The sequence below is a fragment of the Perna viridis genome, chromosome 4 (genome assembly GCF_037379345.1).
Source record: "Perna viridis isolate PV_CMFRI_1.1 ecotype Kerala chromosome 4, ASM3737934v1, whole genome shotgun sequence".
NCBI lineage: Eukaryota > Metazoa > Mollusca > Bivalvia > Mytilida > Mytilidae > Perna > Perna viridis.
Window position 1 is genome coordinate 38,899,574 of NC_142448.1, and position 14,531 is coordinate 38,914,104.

General features: G+C 30.5%; 1 protein-coding gene across 5 annotated transcripts in view; it reads left to right on the plus strand.

Moving 5' to 3' along the window:
* Positions 1 to 14,531, plus strand: part of LOC148620018 (uncharacterized) — a 68,995-nt gene that overhangs the window by 43,701 nt on the left and 10,763 nt on the right. For 3 of the 5 annotated variants that reach the window (XM_088580521.1, XM_088580519.1, XM_088580523.1), the window contains 2 exons: positions 2,198 to 2,300; positions 11,841 to 11,917. In XM_088580521.1, coding sequence (XP_088436647.1) covers positions 2,198 to 2,300; positions 11,841 to 11,917 — 180 coding nt within the window. Of the gene's footprint in view, positions 1 to 2,197; positions 2,301 to 11,840; positions 11,918 to 14,034; positions 14,100 to 14,531 lie in introns of all 5 variants that reach the window. The other 2 variants (XM_088580522.1, XM_088580520.1) reach the window with 1 other exon arrangement.

Below are 14,531 nucleotides of genomic sequence, written 5' to 3' on the forward strand. Positions count from 1 at the left end.
GTATGAGTCTTAACTGTACTACATTTTTTCCATAAAAGCATAATATACTCGTAAAGTAAAACAGTTCATCTCAATTTCACATCTAATGCTTTGGAGCAAATCTGTTTCTTGCTTGAGGAAAAAAAATTGTGAGATATATATTTGATTAAATTTTTTCTTAAGAGGTACATGCATGCTGTAAGCAGATTTACTTATCAGTATTATTTCTATCTTGATACATTACAAAGTGAATTGATAGATTCAAGCCTTCCGTGTCAATTTTCAAATAGTCAAATTTCCCTTTTTATTGAAATATATTTATTTACCTTAAATTTTTCTTGGAATATGTTACATTGGGTCAAATCAGTTATATGGTGAAATATCAGATTTTATTTGCCTTGAATTGTACTTGGAATCTGTTTCATTAGGACAAATCTATTATTCCAGTGAAATCGACTGAAAGATCAGATTTTTTTATCAGTCAGTTCATTTTGCTAATGTGTTTACAACTAGTCAATCATGCCTTTAGTCGGCAATAACTTCTAGGTTTATTGCTATTGAAGTATGTTGTTTTTGTATATATTACATGGCATGACATGCAACTGCTTACTTATACAGTTTCATCTTCATATTGAATTCTTGCTAATGTTATAACCATTTCATACTTCTAGGCCAAAAGGAGACTTGGCTTCTGTTTTCTGGCTTTGTATAGTGATGAATGAAAATCTTGTCCTCTGTGATGGATTTCATGGGAAGATAAAGTTTAAAATGACGTCACAATGCTTTCTTCAAAAAGGAGACTTGGCTTGTGTTTTCTCACATCGTATAGCTATGAACGAGGAACTAGTCATCTGTGATGGATTTCATGGAAAGATGAAATTTAAAATAACATCACAATGCTATCTTTTATTATGACATCATAACTTAGAACTAATTACACACTTTCATCTTTTTGTGAAATTGTCTGATGATTACTATACCAGTTCATTTGTTTCAGGTGATCACAAAAAAATTATCAACTAAGATTTGAACTTAAGCTTTATTTCAATCATCAAATTTTCAAAGTTGTGATTGAGTTAATATGATCTTACACTTGCTAACTGTGTCTAACATATGATTCATAAAATTCATGTACTGCCAACCTCAAAATTTCAAGGCTGTCTGAGATTACTGAAAAAAATGTCTTAAATTATGACTTATAGTCTGTATCTTGATAATCCAGATTTCATATTGGCTAATGGCTGCTAATATATTTATGATTAATAATCTTGTCTGATATGGTTCAGGAACTATATGAATGAAATAGATGAAGACATTTGAAAAGTGCTCAAATACTTAAGTTGAATTTTTTTTGTGCTTTTAGAAATGTTACAGTGCATGCAATCATTATGTTTGGGAAATTGAGTTGGTCTTACCTTGATTAAGGGACAATCTGATTAATTGAAAGGAGGTGATTTAAACTATCCTTTAAACAACTTCAGAAACATATGGAATTAATTAACTGGTGAATAATCTGATAAAAAGGTTTAAATCTTATAAATTGTCTAGTTAACTACCTAAGACAGGTGATTATCATTTAATCAAGGGAAGACCAACTCTGTCCACTGAACATCATTATTGTTTGGGCTGTAATCATCAATGCTCATGCTGTATAACATGTATCAGCAATTCCAAATTAAAATTATTTTTTAGTACAAATGTTTCACGTTCAACACGTTTAAAAGGACTGTGCAAGATTTGTGCCTTAAAAGGTCTCAAAATTAGTTTCTCTTCAAATCATCTCAAGTTTAACCAATCAAATCACTTGAAATTGAAGATTTGAGGAAAAATTCATAATTTGAAAAAATTCTCATTTTTGGGATTTTTGTTATGAAACTCAGACCTTATTTATCAAATTAGAGCATTACTTCAATTTTTAAGGGCCTGCTTTATTTGCTACAATATTCTTCTTTAGGTGACAATGTGTTTTTTATGGATTGTCTCTCATTTAAACTGCCTACCTCTGTCTCCTCAATTTTTCTTTTGCAGTACATTGAGTATACCGAACCCCTTTGGTTCGGTTTAGACAGATGTTTGGTTTACTGAGGTTCAAAATACATTTAATCTGATATAAAAGGACTTTGAAAATCATCTTGTTTGGACAGGATTTTTTTTTTTATTTTTCAGGGTTTTGTTTAGACAGCTTTTACTGTCTATTGATCACATTTTTCTTTTACAGTAACACCAACGCTGTTTTATCCATGTCCACCTAAGTACCAGGGGAAATGTTTTAATGGCGGAACTTGTGACATCATTGCAGATTTAGGAATAGCAAGATGCCGGTAAGAATTCTTGAAAATCCTCGGAATTGCATGTTTTTTTCTCAAATATAAATTGTCATAGAGCTTTTTTAAATACATGAATACATGATTTCACATCTCAATGGTTGAAGCTAATTCAGTGGTCATGATGCAAGTTTTCATGTGGTATTATCAGAACTTGAGTGTGGTCACATATCTTGCAATCTTACTTAGGCCAAAAAATAATAGCATTGTTTCTTGTTACTAGAAAGAAAAAAATAGGGTGGGTAGTTTGGGAAATTATTTTATTTTTCAAACACATTTTACAGTAAGTTAATGGGGAAACAATCAAGGTTTTAATAGTGCTTGAGCCAAAATGTCATTAAAAAAATTAGGATAGGGTAGGTAGGGTAGCAGGAAACAGACATATTATTGTTTTTGGCCTTACAGCTTTTTGTAAAATAACCAGCTAGTCCATAACCCTAGACAAAAAAAAAAACTGGTCTTCATGAATGCATGACAATATATTGGTCAGAAAAATGCAGAGGTTTTCTACTTTTGTAGAATGAGATCCTTTTTAATGTGCACAAATTTTTACTGTTAATTACCAGATCACATAAAATTCAAACACTACCAATGTTAAAGTGATTCATGGTCAAGAAAAACCCACCAAACAAATGATGCTTTTTTAGTCTACATATGCTATACTTTCTCATTACAACAACCTTTTCTGTATTCAGATCTGCACATTTTAGAAAATCATACATTTATCTCCCACTAAAAGCAACCAAATGAAGACAAATCAAGAACTATAACTCTTGCAAAGTAGAAATTTCATGTACAATCTATATAATTTTTATCTCAAAAGCGCAACAACCAAATGAAAAACTAAGACTGGTTACGTGATCAGTTATTGTTTCTGAACAGGAAATAAAACTGAATTTGGTGGGTTTTTGACATGCATGAATCACCTCCTATCTGATTTTTAGAAAGACTGATACTTAATTACACAATTACTGATTGCAGTTCCGAATATAAAGCTCTTCATGTATAGAAAAATGGAGAATTACAAAGTTCAAGATAGTTTTCGGCAGATAAAGTGCATAGAGGTCAGAATCAGGGAATATTAGAGATTTGGGGCAAACATATTAGTTATGGACTTACTTCCTATGAACTTTGTGATTATTTTTGTTTCATATACATACTCCTGTTAATAAACAGAAATTTTCATAATGTTACAAACATCTTTTCTGAAATCATTTATTAAGACAGCTTCTTTTTAAATTGCAATAACCGATGTTTTAAATTTAATGCTCTGCTATTTCAAAGTTGTTCAAGTTTTCAAAAGAGAATTTTGATTTTACTGCGAGTATAATAGTTAAATTAAGGAAATAGAATTGATCTTACCTTGATTAAATGTCAGTTACCTGATGAACTTCCTAGGGTGGTTAACTGGATAGTTGGCTAAATGATTTTAAATTCTTACCAACCTATTGAATGGAAGAATGTTTAAATCTGGCTACTGTAAACATATTATTTTTGCGGTTGCTAATTTTCGCAGAATCCGTCAAGTGAACGTATTCACAGGTACCGATTTTTGCTATTTCAAAAAATTGTTTAGCATTTTATTATGTTTAAGAACAATTTCGTGAGTACTATTTTTCGCGATTTTATGTCCACTGCGAAAATAGCAAAAATTAGTACTTCACAGTAATTACCCACCACCTAAGACATTTTATTAGGTAATGGACATTCAGTCAAGGAAAGACCAAATCAGTTCTATGAAGTTAATTATAGGATTAGCTGTAATTATTTTATTGTAAAACAGATAGTGTTATCAAAATCTGTTTAAGCAAATAACACAACACTATTGATAGCCAGTTTCTTCATTTAATTTTAGATTTATCATATTGAATAAAGCATTTCTAATTGTCACTTTTTGACCAAATGAAGCATTCTTTATATAAGTTGCTTATCTGTTGTCTTTTCCAATAAACTCTTAACTATTTTAAACCCTATGAATTGCTGAAACTGATGACCAAAACATTCAGAAAATCTGGAATGATAATCGAAGCATCAATTTAGCTTGATCTGTTATGCAAGGACCAATTTGCTTTATATCTCCGTGTCGCCTCACATTATCCTTGTTATCGATGTCTGTAATCTCTGCTATAACCTTGCACATTTATCACATTGTCAATAAATATTACATATATCCGCTGCTACATTAATACTTATCAAACAAACTCTGTGCAGAATAAGTGCTATGTTTGCTTATCTTTTCTACGCTAATTCCGCTAATGAGTGGATTTAATAATTCAGGCTAATTTGGGAATAACAATAAAGATAGTGCTGAAAGGATAAAATTATTTATCGGTTTTTTTTTTCCAATCTGTTTTGCTTCACTGGCATTTCTTGGAAAGGGGAAGAATTACAATACAGAGTAAAGGATAGGGGCATCCATTTGTTTTTAAGCCCTTGTATTTTTGTTAATCAATATTTTAAGGAAAGGTTAATTAAGAGGAGAAGCATCGAAAAAAAGTTTTTATGAAAACAGACGGACAGATGAACATAGGAATAACATGCCATAACTAAGTCCCTTCACCATGTCACACTGCACATCAACAAATATATTAAAATGATGGCAAAAAAAATTCTATGTGGTCTTATTCCCTATTCCCTAAAATACCATATAGCTGGTAGTTTTCTTTGATACCAAATTTTGTAATTTACTCTATAAATTGGTGTATTAAATGTTCATAGTCTTTATTTTTTGCATCTTCAGATTTAATGAATGGGAATTTTATGAGTAAAATCTGATCTATAATTTGGTGAACTGCCATTTTGTGCAATTTCACAAACCAAGAACAGTTATGAATATAGCGAAAATTTGAATCTTGCAAAACTTTCCCATTATATGGTATGTTAAAAAAAGGCAGTTGAAAGAAAACATAATACCGGTACTTAAATTTCAGTTATTTCTCATATGGCAGTTTCTCACAGTAAGTTGCAATATTATATAACAAAATAAGTTTTTTTTTTTAAAAAAAAGCATATCTATATTTTTTTCAAGTTTAAGAGTAAGATAATGATACATTGAACCAACATCCAAAGATTACATTTCATCATGTCTGTCCCATAGCTACAAGTGATGCCCTTGCAAGTGACACTCTCTAATTGTTTTGCAAGAAGTCATGTAAAGATATACACCAAATTGGCAGAGGAAATAATTACAATGAGTTTTTTTTAATTTGCAACTTCAGATTCTTCTTCTGGTTGAAAATGTTATGTTATTCCCTAGGGCAAATTTGTCAAATACAGGAAAATGAAAAAGATATGATACAAGAAGGAATACATTCACTGTAATATCTGTTTGTTTGGAGAAGAAAAGCTTCTTTGGATTTTTATCCTCAATATTAAGCAGCCATTGCAGTAATCCCGTTCTAAGTTGAGTGTTATGCAATATTTTTCTTCATGCAGATTATTCTGTCAAAAAAGGCTTACTGTGAATGAACATTTGTCTATGGGGTACTTAGTTTTCATGGTTTTTGTAGGTTTGTTAAACCACAAAACCAGATTCTTCACATAATTTAAATTTTCAGTTGAACACACAGTGTGGCAGATAAGTTCCTTGGTTTTAAAACCTTATCCGAGGTGAAACACCCAAAATTTTGCCTGACTTTGGAAATAAAATCATTCAAATTATCATATTTGGGAAAGGCAGTGGGAGTTATTTGTAAATCACCTTATCTGTCTGTTTGTCTGTCCACAGATCTTGTAAGTGCAACTTCTTCGAAACTGTTCGAGGGATTTTGATGAAATTTTATAGGAAGTTTTTAATACAACATGTGGGTTCAATGTTTAAATCCATTTGAAGGGTGGGATCTTTCTTTGCAAGCTTGTGAACTGTGTTTCTAGTTTACATATTGACTTGAAGTGACAATCTTTCCAAAACAATGCAGTTTTTTGTCCTAAACAATTCTTTACTTTAGGTTCTGAAGCACTAAAGCAATCACGTCTGTACTGTTAAACTTTCCTTTAAATAGTGTTTTGTAAGCCTGGTAATTGAAGTGAATGAGACCACAATTGAACTAAGTGGTAATAAATTGTTACTCAATTAGAAATAAGAATAACAAATCCTTATTTTCTACACTACCTCATGAAAATGTGAAAATTTATTTCCTCTTAAACATTGATTAAGGAGTTCTTGCAATGAAAATATATAGACAAGATCTCCAATGTTTAAGTGATAAATCCATAATATTGCTTTTTATTGTGTGTGTGTTTTTTTTTTTTTTTTGGATGAGAGCTCAATTTGTCAATACTTTTAAAACCTTTGTAGTCAAATCCTAAGAAAAAAATGTTCAAATGATGCCGTTTTTTTTTTTGCCTTACTCCAACTTACCTTTCTGTAAAGGTTACATAGAAAGACTACCTTTTTCAAAGTTAAATTCTAGGATGGCATGCTTCATATCTCTTTAGACCACAGCTATGGTAAAAAAGTGATCAACACATGACCAACCGTTCGTGCAACTCATATGCTGCATCTATGAAAAAAATATGAAGGAATTAGTCCTATTAAAATTAATATAGATTGCAATTTAAATTAAATTATTGTTTTACCACGGCCTGGTCATTTATGTCGTTATATAACCCCTCCCTACCACTCAGGGTAAAACAATGCCACATAAATGGTCAGCCCATGGTAAAACAATGATAAAAAGGAGTTTCTGCAATTCATTTCTTAAGTCTTTAAACTTATATGATATTTTGTGGATATTCAGAATAAATAAGGATTTTTGTAGGGAATATGATATCCTAAAAATTGGAAAGCATATAGGAATCACAATGTCTGTTCATCTGTCCAAATTTTTTGCCAGCCGAACTCCTCCTTAACCACTTAAAGGGTTTTGATGAAATGTTGAAAAAATGTTGGGCGTCATATGTAAATGTGCATGAAGGAATATAATCATTGTCGTAAGACTTCAAAGGGAGATAATCCAAATTATGAGGTGTAAAATTTCTGTACCTACAATTTCTCCTTAATGGCTCATGGAATTTTAGTGAAACTTTTTATGAAGGTTAGGAATCATAAGTGGAGGCGCAAGGTGTGATTAAATAAATGTAATAGGACCCAAAGGAAAATAACCCAACTTAAGGGTTTTTGACATCAACATTTAATCACATTTGAAGTAGGGTTATTTGCTTTATGTGCATGCTCATAATATTTCTAGATAACAGTTGGTGAATTTATTTGTTACGGACAACCAAAAAGAGTGTGGGCAGAAAGTTAACCCAATTTTAAATATTTTCCGCCCATGTTTATTGATCAGTACAAAAAATCATATTCCATTGAAAATTCATTTCTAACCACTTGTTGCTTATCTTACATCACATATAGGTTTTTATGACCTTTTTGCCCAAGTCTTATCAATAAAATGATTTGTAAATCACTAAAAATGAGATATTTTGTGCGTTATCAGAGATTCATCAAAAAATTGATTGAAAAACCCTCTCTATATCTTTCCTAAGATAATCTATTCTGGTATCAATAACACAGTATGGTTATTTATCAAGACTTTCAACATATTGGCCAATTTTCGAATTTTTGATTCAATCTCTATATCAATAAAACTAAGTCATTAAGTAAACCTGTATTGATTGTAAGCTGTTATTGTGGCTAATTGATATTTTATACCAAATATTTTGGAATAAGTAGATGGGTGTTTCAACTAATTTTTGTTATTGCCTTGGAAGCTTCCTGAAGAATTTCATGAAAAGTTGTAAACAACAGATGGCTTTTGTTCACACTTGTATTAACCTGTGTCATCTTTTTTTTTTTAATCTCCCATCTTTTGCATCAGGTTAATTAGTAAACCAGTAACTTATGTAAGTTAATGTATGCATATCTGATCTGGGTCACCAATGTTCATCTGCTTAATTTTGGAGTTATTGTCCCTAGATTCAATACCAAATGAGGACTTGAAAAGGTACTAGTCCCTACATCTATCCATCATATCAAAAGTGCTCTTTAACAGATTTCCATAAAATTTTGAATTTGAATTTACTGAGACAAATTTAAAAACCAAAGATGACTGGCTAATATTGTAAGAATTATCTCACTTGGGTATCAAAATTTTGGACAGGAGGCATGGAACACTGTTCTTTTATTTATTGAATTTTGTGCAAAGCATTTAAGACTTATTACATTGCTGAATTGATTACATTGTATTGCGAAACAGCCACATTCGGAAAAGACGGCTTGTTTTGGTCAAATCGTTTGAATGCTTAGCATGAAGTTATTAGTGCAGCTCACTTGTTGAATTGATTATCAATGCAATTTGAAAGTTACTGTAATATGAAGTTAAAAGTGCAGCACACTTGTTGAATTGATTCTTGGTACTATTTGAAAGTTATGGTAATATTATTTCACATTTCATTATTATTTTTACACATTTTGCCTGTTTTACATGCTAATTCAGTGAAGCAGTGGAACGAAGAGAGCCTGAGGCAATTGTTCATAAAAATTGTTGTGTGTAAGCTAATCCATATGCCTGGTCCTTACTGCATGGTTGTTTAAACATTCTCAGTGTACTAAGCATGATTTTTGTAAATGTTGTTGAGATATGGAAAGAGAAATTTTTACCATGAAGCCATCACAATTTTTTTATTGTATGTTTGCTATAAGGCATTTTAGGGAACAGTTATCAGATCTGTCATGTGACTTTCATGTGATCAGAAAAGGTTCTTTTTTTGCCCAGTATTTCTCTATGGATGGCAAAGAAGTATGCATTATATTTTTTGGATTTTTCACATTGCAAATACATGTACTTTCTTAATCTAGACTAGTGATGGAATTAGAATGTAACAATTAGCTGCAGATCAGGAAAACAAAAACAAGTATTTTCAATAATGGTAACTTATGTACTGTATATCACCTAAACAGTTCCTGTGGCTTTATCATACATATATTACAAAATTGTTTACATGTATAAGGGAAATTGATGTTTTTTTTTTTCCTCTTTAAAAAATGCCAAGTTTCACTATGGTATGAAACATTTTACTGACCTTGATTCTTGTAATTATAATTAAAAAATATTTATTTTTTTATTGTTGTTTTGACCCATTGGATGTTGTGTTAAAATTACCACTTGTGTATTTTGTGTTTTATTCTCCATTTCAAAGTTGTTCTTATATACTGGAATTATTTTATACATGAAAAAAATAAACAAATACTTACGATTTCATAAAATAGATTATATTAAACTGCCATGCAATTAAGGGAAATATACTGTAGGGTTTGTACTCATGGACCCATATTATAACCCCCCTTTTTTTTAAATTGAGAGAGGTATATAGTGATCATTGTGTTTGCAAATTCTTTCTTCCATTTGTTGGTCCACACCTTTTTTCTCATATCTTCTCAGTTTTTGTCTCGCCTGGCAATACTACGGTATTGCCCTTTCAACGTCCTAAGGTTAAGATTTTAATGTTAATTTTTTTTGCTCACATCAGAAGAATATGAATCATTTGTGCTAGTTTAATCATATTTGGAATGCAGTTGCATTAACATCACTACATCACAATGCCATATTTGATTCATGTGTATGCCCCCGCAGTCACAATCTATTGACTTATAAATTAATTTAAAATATTAATGTTTTTGATTAGGTCAACTTAACATGAACAACAGGTGCTACAGTCAGTAGTATTTAGTGTGTAGTTGCATTGGCATCACTATTTTTAGTAATGTAATAATTTTGAATAATATCGACCATATGGGACAGGCAAGACGTATCTTTATATTAACAGTTTATTATTTTATTATAACTCAATTACAAAAAGCTTAATTGTGAATCATGACATTATGACATGATAACCTGTGATTTTTCAACATGTTACATACATTTTAATCTTATATTAATTTGAATTTTGAGTTAAACCTATTGATTTGTTCATGATTTCACTGTTGGAGAATTCTCACACTTTAAAAAAAAATCAAACGACCCAGATGTTTACTAAATACTTGAGGCTTTATTTTAAATGCCAGCTTTTCAAATCGAACCTTTTCACTAATTCTGATTATTCAATCATCTTGAGAGTTTATTCATAGATTTAATGGGCCAACCTTATTCAACTGATTTTCATCTTATCTAAATATTTCCATTCATAATATTTAAAAAGAAGTTAAAAGATTTGTGGTTTTTTCGTCGATGATTAATTTCGATAACATCTAGATTTGGTCGATAATTTCATGAATTACATCGAAATTTACGCAAATCCTCATTGAACACTTGTCATGTACAAAGATATCCCAAACAAAAATCTAATAGGTTTAAACACTGTTAGAAAAACTTGACCCTTTTTCATTAATTGAGTACTTGCATGCAAGCTAAGTACCGTATATATAGAAAAAGTTTCGAGACTTTTTACCATACCTTTCAACAAACAATAAATGTTTGTTGGTCTTTTTAAACGACCTGCAGCTGTAAAAATCACATGCAAAACCAATGTAAAGAGGTTTTTTTACAGTTAGACATGTGATTCCTTGTCACACTTTATGGCTGCTTATTTTTCATAACGCTTTTATTCCACAGTAAGGTTAACTGAAGGGACCAATAGCCTGGTTTATAGAGTAATATTCAAACCTGTCTAAAGTGACTTCAAGAGAGAGCCAAGTCATGGTCACATTAGATAGGTAGTCTCTACGTCTTTATATACAGGTTATTTTTTCACAGAATGCACTGCATAGGGATATTTTAATCATAGTATTTTGAGACAGGTTGTAGGGTATATAAGTCTCGTCATGTGACTCTGTGGTTTCGTAAGAATGGGTCCTAGTCTACCATTCAAATGTATGGAGATTCGTCATTAACATAGCATTGAGTTCAATATTAAAAGCAAGGTATCATTTTTGGGTAAAAATACTGATTAAAAATGACAATTATCAAGTTCTAAGAGATAAAAATGTTTAGAATAGCATAAAATAGAAGATTTTGCATTGTGAAGTAGTGTTTGAATTTCCGGGAAGTACACACTAAAATGCATATCGGTCTTCAAATTTCAATACGTTCTACACCGGAAACTGAAACTAGAACGAGACTTACAAACCCTATTGCTGAATACAGGTTTGACTGTAGCTCTCTAACTATGTTTGGTTTTGAAATGGATAATCATGGTATGATACTGATAAAAAAAATTACAATTTCATTAGACTATCTTGTTTTGAAAACAAGTTATCAACTCCTCATATGCCACCAAATATGGCAAATATGATAGAGACATCAAACTTTGTATAACTTACGCAGCTAAAAAAATTCTGCTTGAAACATTTCCTTATGCACCAATGGAAATTAAGAAAGTTCTCATTGGTCACATTATTTAAGTGTGAATACTCAGCACATTTCGTTTTCAGGTACAGTGCAAAAAGAAATATATTCTTCATAGGCATCTGAGATGGTGCTTTTTTGTATCAGATTTGTTAGTTTACCATTCAAACAGACCTTTGTATAATCATAAGAATGTTCCATATTGTTAATTGTTCTCCTATATTGCATTTTAATCCTAAATGATGATTTTTAGCTGCAAAGATACTCACACGGGGCATAGATGTGAACAGCGGAAACTTCCCAAGGATATCGAACTCTTGGAAGATTGGGGTAGGAAGCCCTGTCTATTTTTAGCATTCAAGTTCGCAAATTGGAATGTTTTTCTTTGGCATGGCATGCATATTTTTATGTTGATTTTTCAAGTTTTTTTTTTTTAAAATGTTATATTAAAGGTTTGTTGTACTAGTTTATTATAATGTACCTGTTTTATTTCTTATTTTCTGTTTTGAAAATAGAGCTGGGTGTTTAAACTTACAAAAATAAGTTGTCTTTGAAAAAAAAATATGCTTCAGTTGAGAATATTACAACACTGCTACAGTAAAACTTGGTTAATTTTATCCAATTAAATTTCTGAAATGTGTTCGTTTTACAATGTTTCTGTTAAACTTCTAAAATAAGTAAAAAAGAAGATAAACTAGAAGTATTTTTCCTTAAAACTTAATATAAATCTTTAAATAATTATGACACATTTAATTATAACATAACTGTTTGCGTCTTAATTTACTCCCTATGCAACCTTTTAATTTTTAATAGATGTTCATTGTTCATTTTTGCATGTTTGGTGAAGTAAGAAGTTAATTTATAATATATTAGAACATTCCTGTTTTTATTAAATAATTTAAAGTATTAACTTTTTAGTATGAGTGTAAATGACTAACTATTTTGCAACATGATAGCCAATTAAGTAGCACTCCAGCTAAGAATCATGCAAAATGTGATACATGGTTGGAAAGCCTACATATTTTTATTTTTGATATTTCATTTAAAATGATTCTTAAGTAAACAGAAAATATTATGTGGCTTTTTCTACAAACGGTGTTCTTAGGAGATAAAAGTTGTATAGAATGCACTATAGAATTCAAAATTAGGGAAAATTACTTTGTAAATGACACTAAAATTTGATAGTAACTATTGGGTTTTTCAAGTGGATTATCTCCCAAGAGCAGACAGATTGGAATGAATAATATACAATTCATTATATAGACCTATAGACCAACTAAACAACAAAAATAAAAATATGTAGCCTTTTTGGGGGTGTTTCACATATTACAGAATTTGCATGATTTTTTCTAAGACTGATACTTAACATGTAGCAAATATAAACCCCTATTCATTATTAAAATAATCATTCGGTAATATGCTGAGCTGTATTACTGGAAGCTGACTAAAAGCATGACATAGAACATTTTCACGAATTTTATGACTAATAATTTACACCTATATAAATATGCATATAATGAATGGTATTTAATCAGTTAAAATTAATTTTATGGTAATAATATTGTTAGATATAAGATTAATTTTATGGTGAAAATATTGCTAAGATTATTGAATAGATGTATTGAGCCTTTTTTCCAAGTACAATGCAACATTTATAAGTGTTTATTAAATAAATAGCCATTTTATCTTTCTAAAATTGCAGAAATGAGGTTTAAAGTTACTAACACATTAGCTTATTTGATAAGGATATTCTTAAGTTAAGAGGTACATAGATAGAAAAAAAATTGATATGATGGAAAATCATTGCAATGTAAAATGCATGTTATGTTGAAGTTGAGCAGTACAAAGAGAACTTGAATGTACATCAGGAATGTATAGAGGGGAAATTACTCCAGCACTGTGTGTGTCTTAGTCACTTCCCTGTTTGACATCTATGGAATCTGCCCTAGATAAAATGAGGAACCCAATTTATGAAGTTTTTTAAATTTTGTATGTGAATGCCAAAAATGTGAACAGAGGCCAATTAATTAATATACTACAGAGAAGAGAAAAAAGTGCAAATAATAATTTAGTTTTGTAAGTCTGATGCCTGCATGTTCCTAAAATATAAATTTAGAAAAATGGGAGATTTAAGATTTGTAGATGTTCCAACACGGTGGTGACTCTCTATGCCGTACAGCTTATTACTGCATTTCTTCTGCCAAATATCTGCACTTTTCATTTCACACATCGTGTTTTAGTTGCAGAGATACTGGTGTTTGTTGCACAAAACATTTTATTTATTGTACTAAAGTTTGTTGAAAGCAATAGCAGTGTTGCTGAAAATTTTGAATCAAAAATCAAAAGACACCAATACATCTACAACTAAAATACTTTGTCCTCTTTGTCTTTTATTTCATAAATGGATTTGTTTTAATGTATTTCTTATTATCTCCCCTTCCTGATAGGTGTCCTGCCACGCACACGGGTGATAGGTGCGAATACCGGAAGATGATATTCAAAAGTGTTTCCAGTAGGTATAAGTCTAACAGATAATTAACAGTTATGAAAATGGGTGCTTTATAAGTTAACACTGGGTAGGCAACATTTAATTTTTTTTTTTTTTGGTGAGCAAGTTTAAAATTGGCCTTATTTACCTTTGACTTGATAAAAATTTGAATCGTAAAATGTTGTTCAGGTTAGTATTTTTTAACTTGTAGGTTATAATGGTACATTGTGTATTATCAAAATAATTTTAGAATATTTTGAATGAAATCTCACTCCTTTATTAGATTCATTGCTAGCCAGCAACATTTATAAATTGACCATATAAGATATATTGAAAAATTTCATTTTCTTTCATAAGAAGATACCATTAGAAGGTATCATGAGCAAAAGCTTCTAGGTAAGAATTGATTGTTTGGTAATTTGCCCAATAGACATTTTTCTACTGCAATTTAATGCA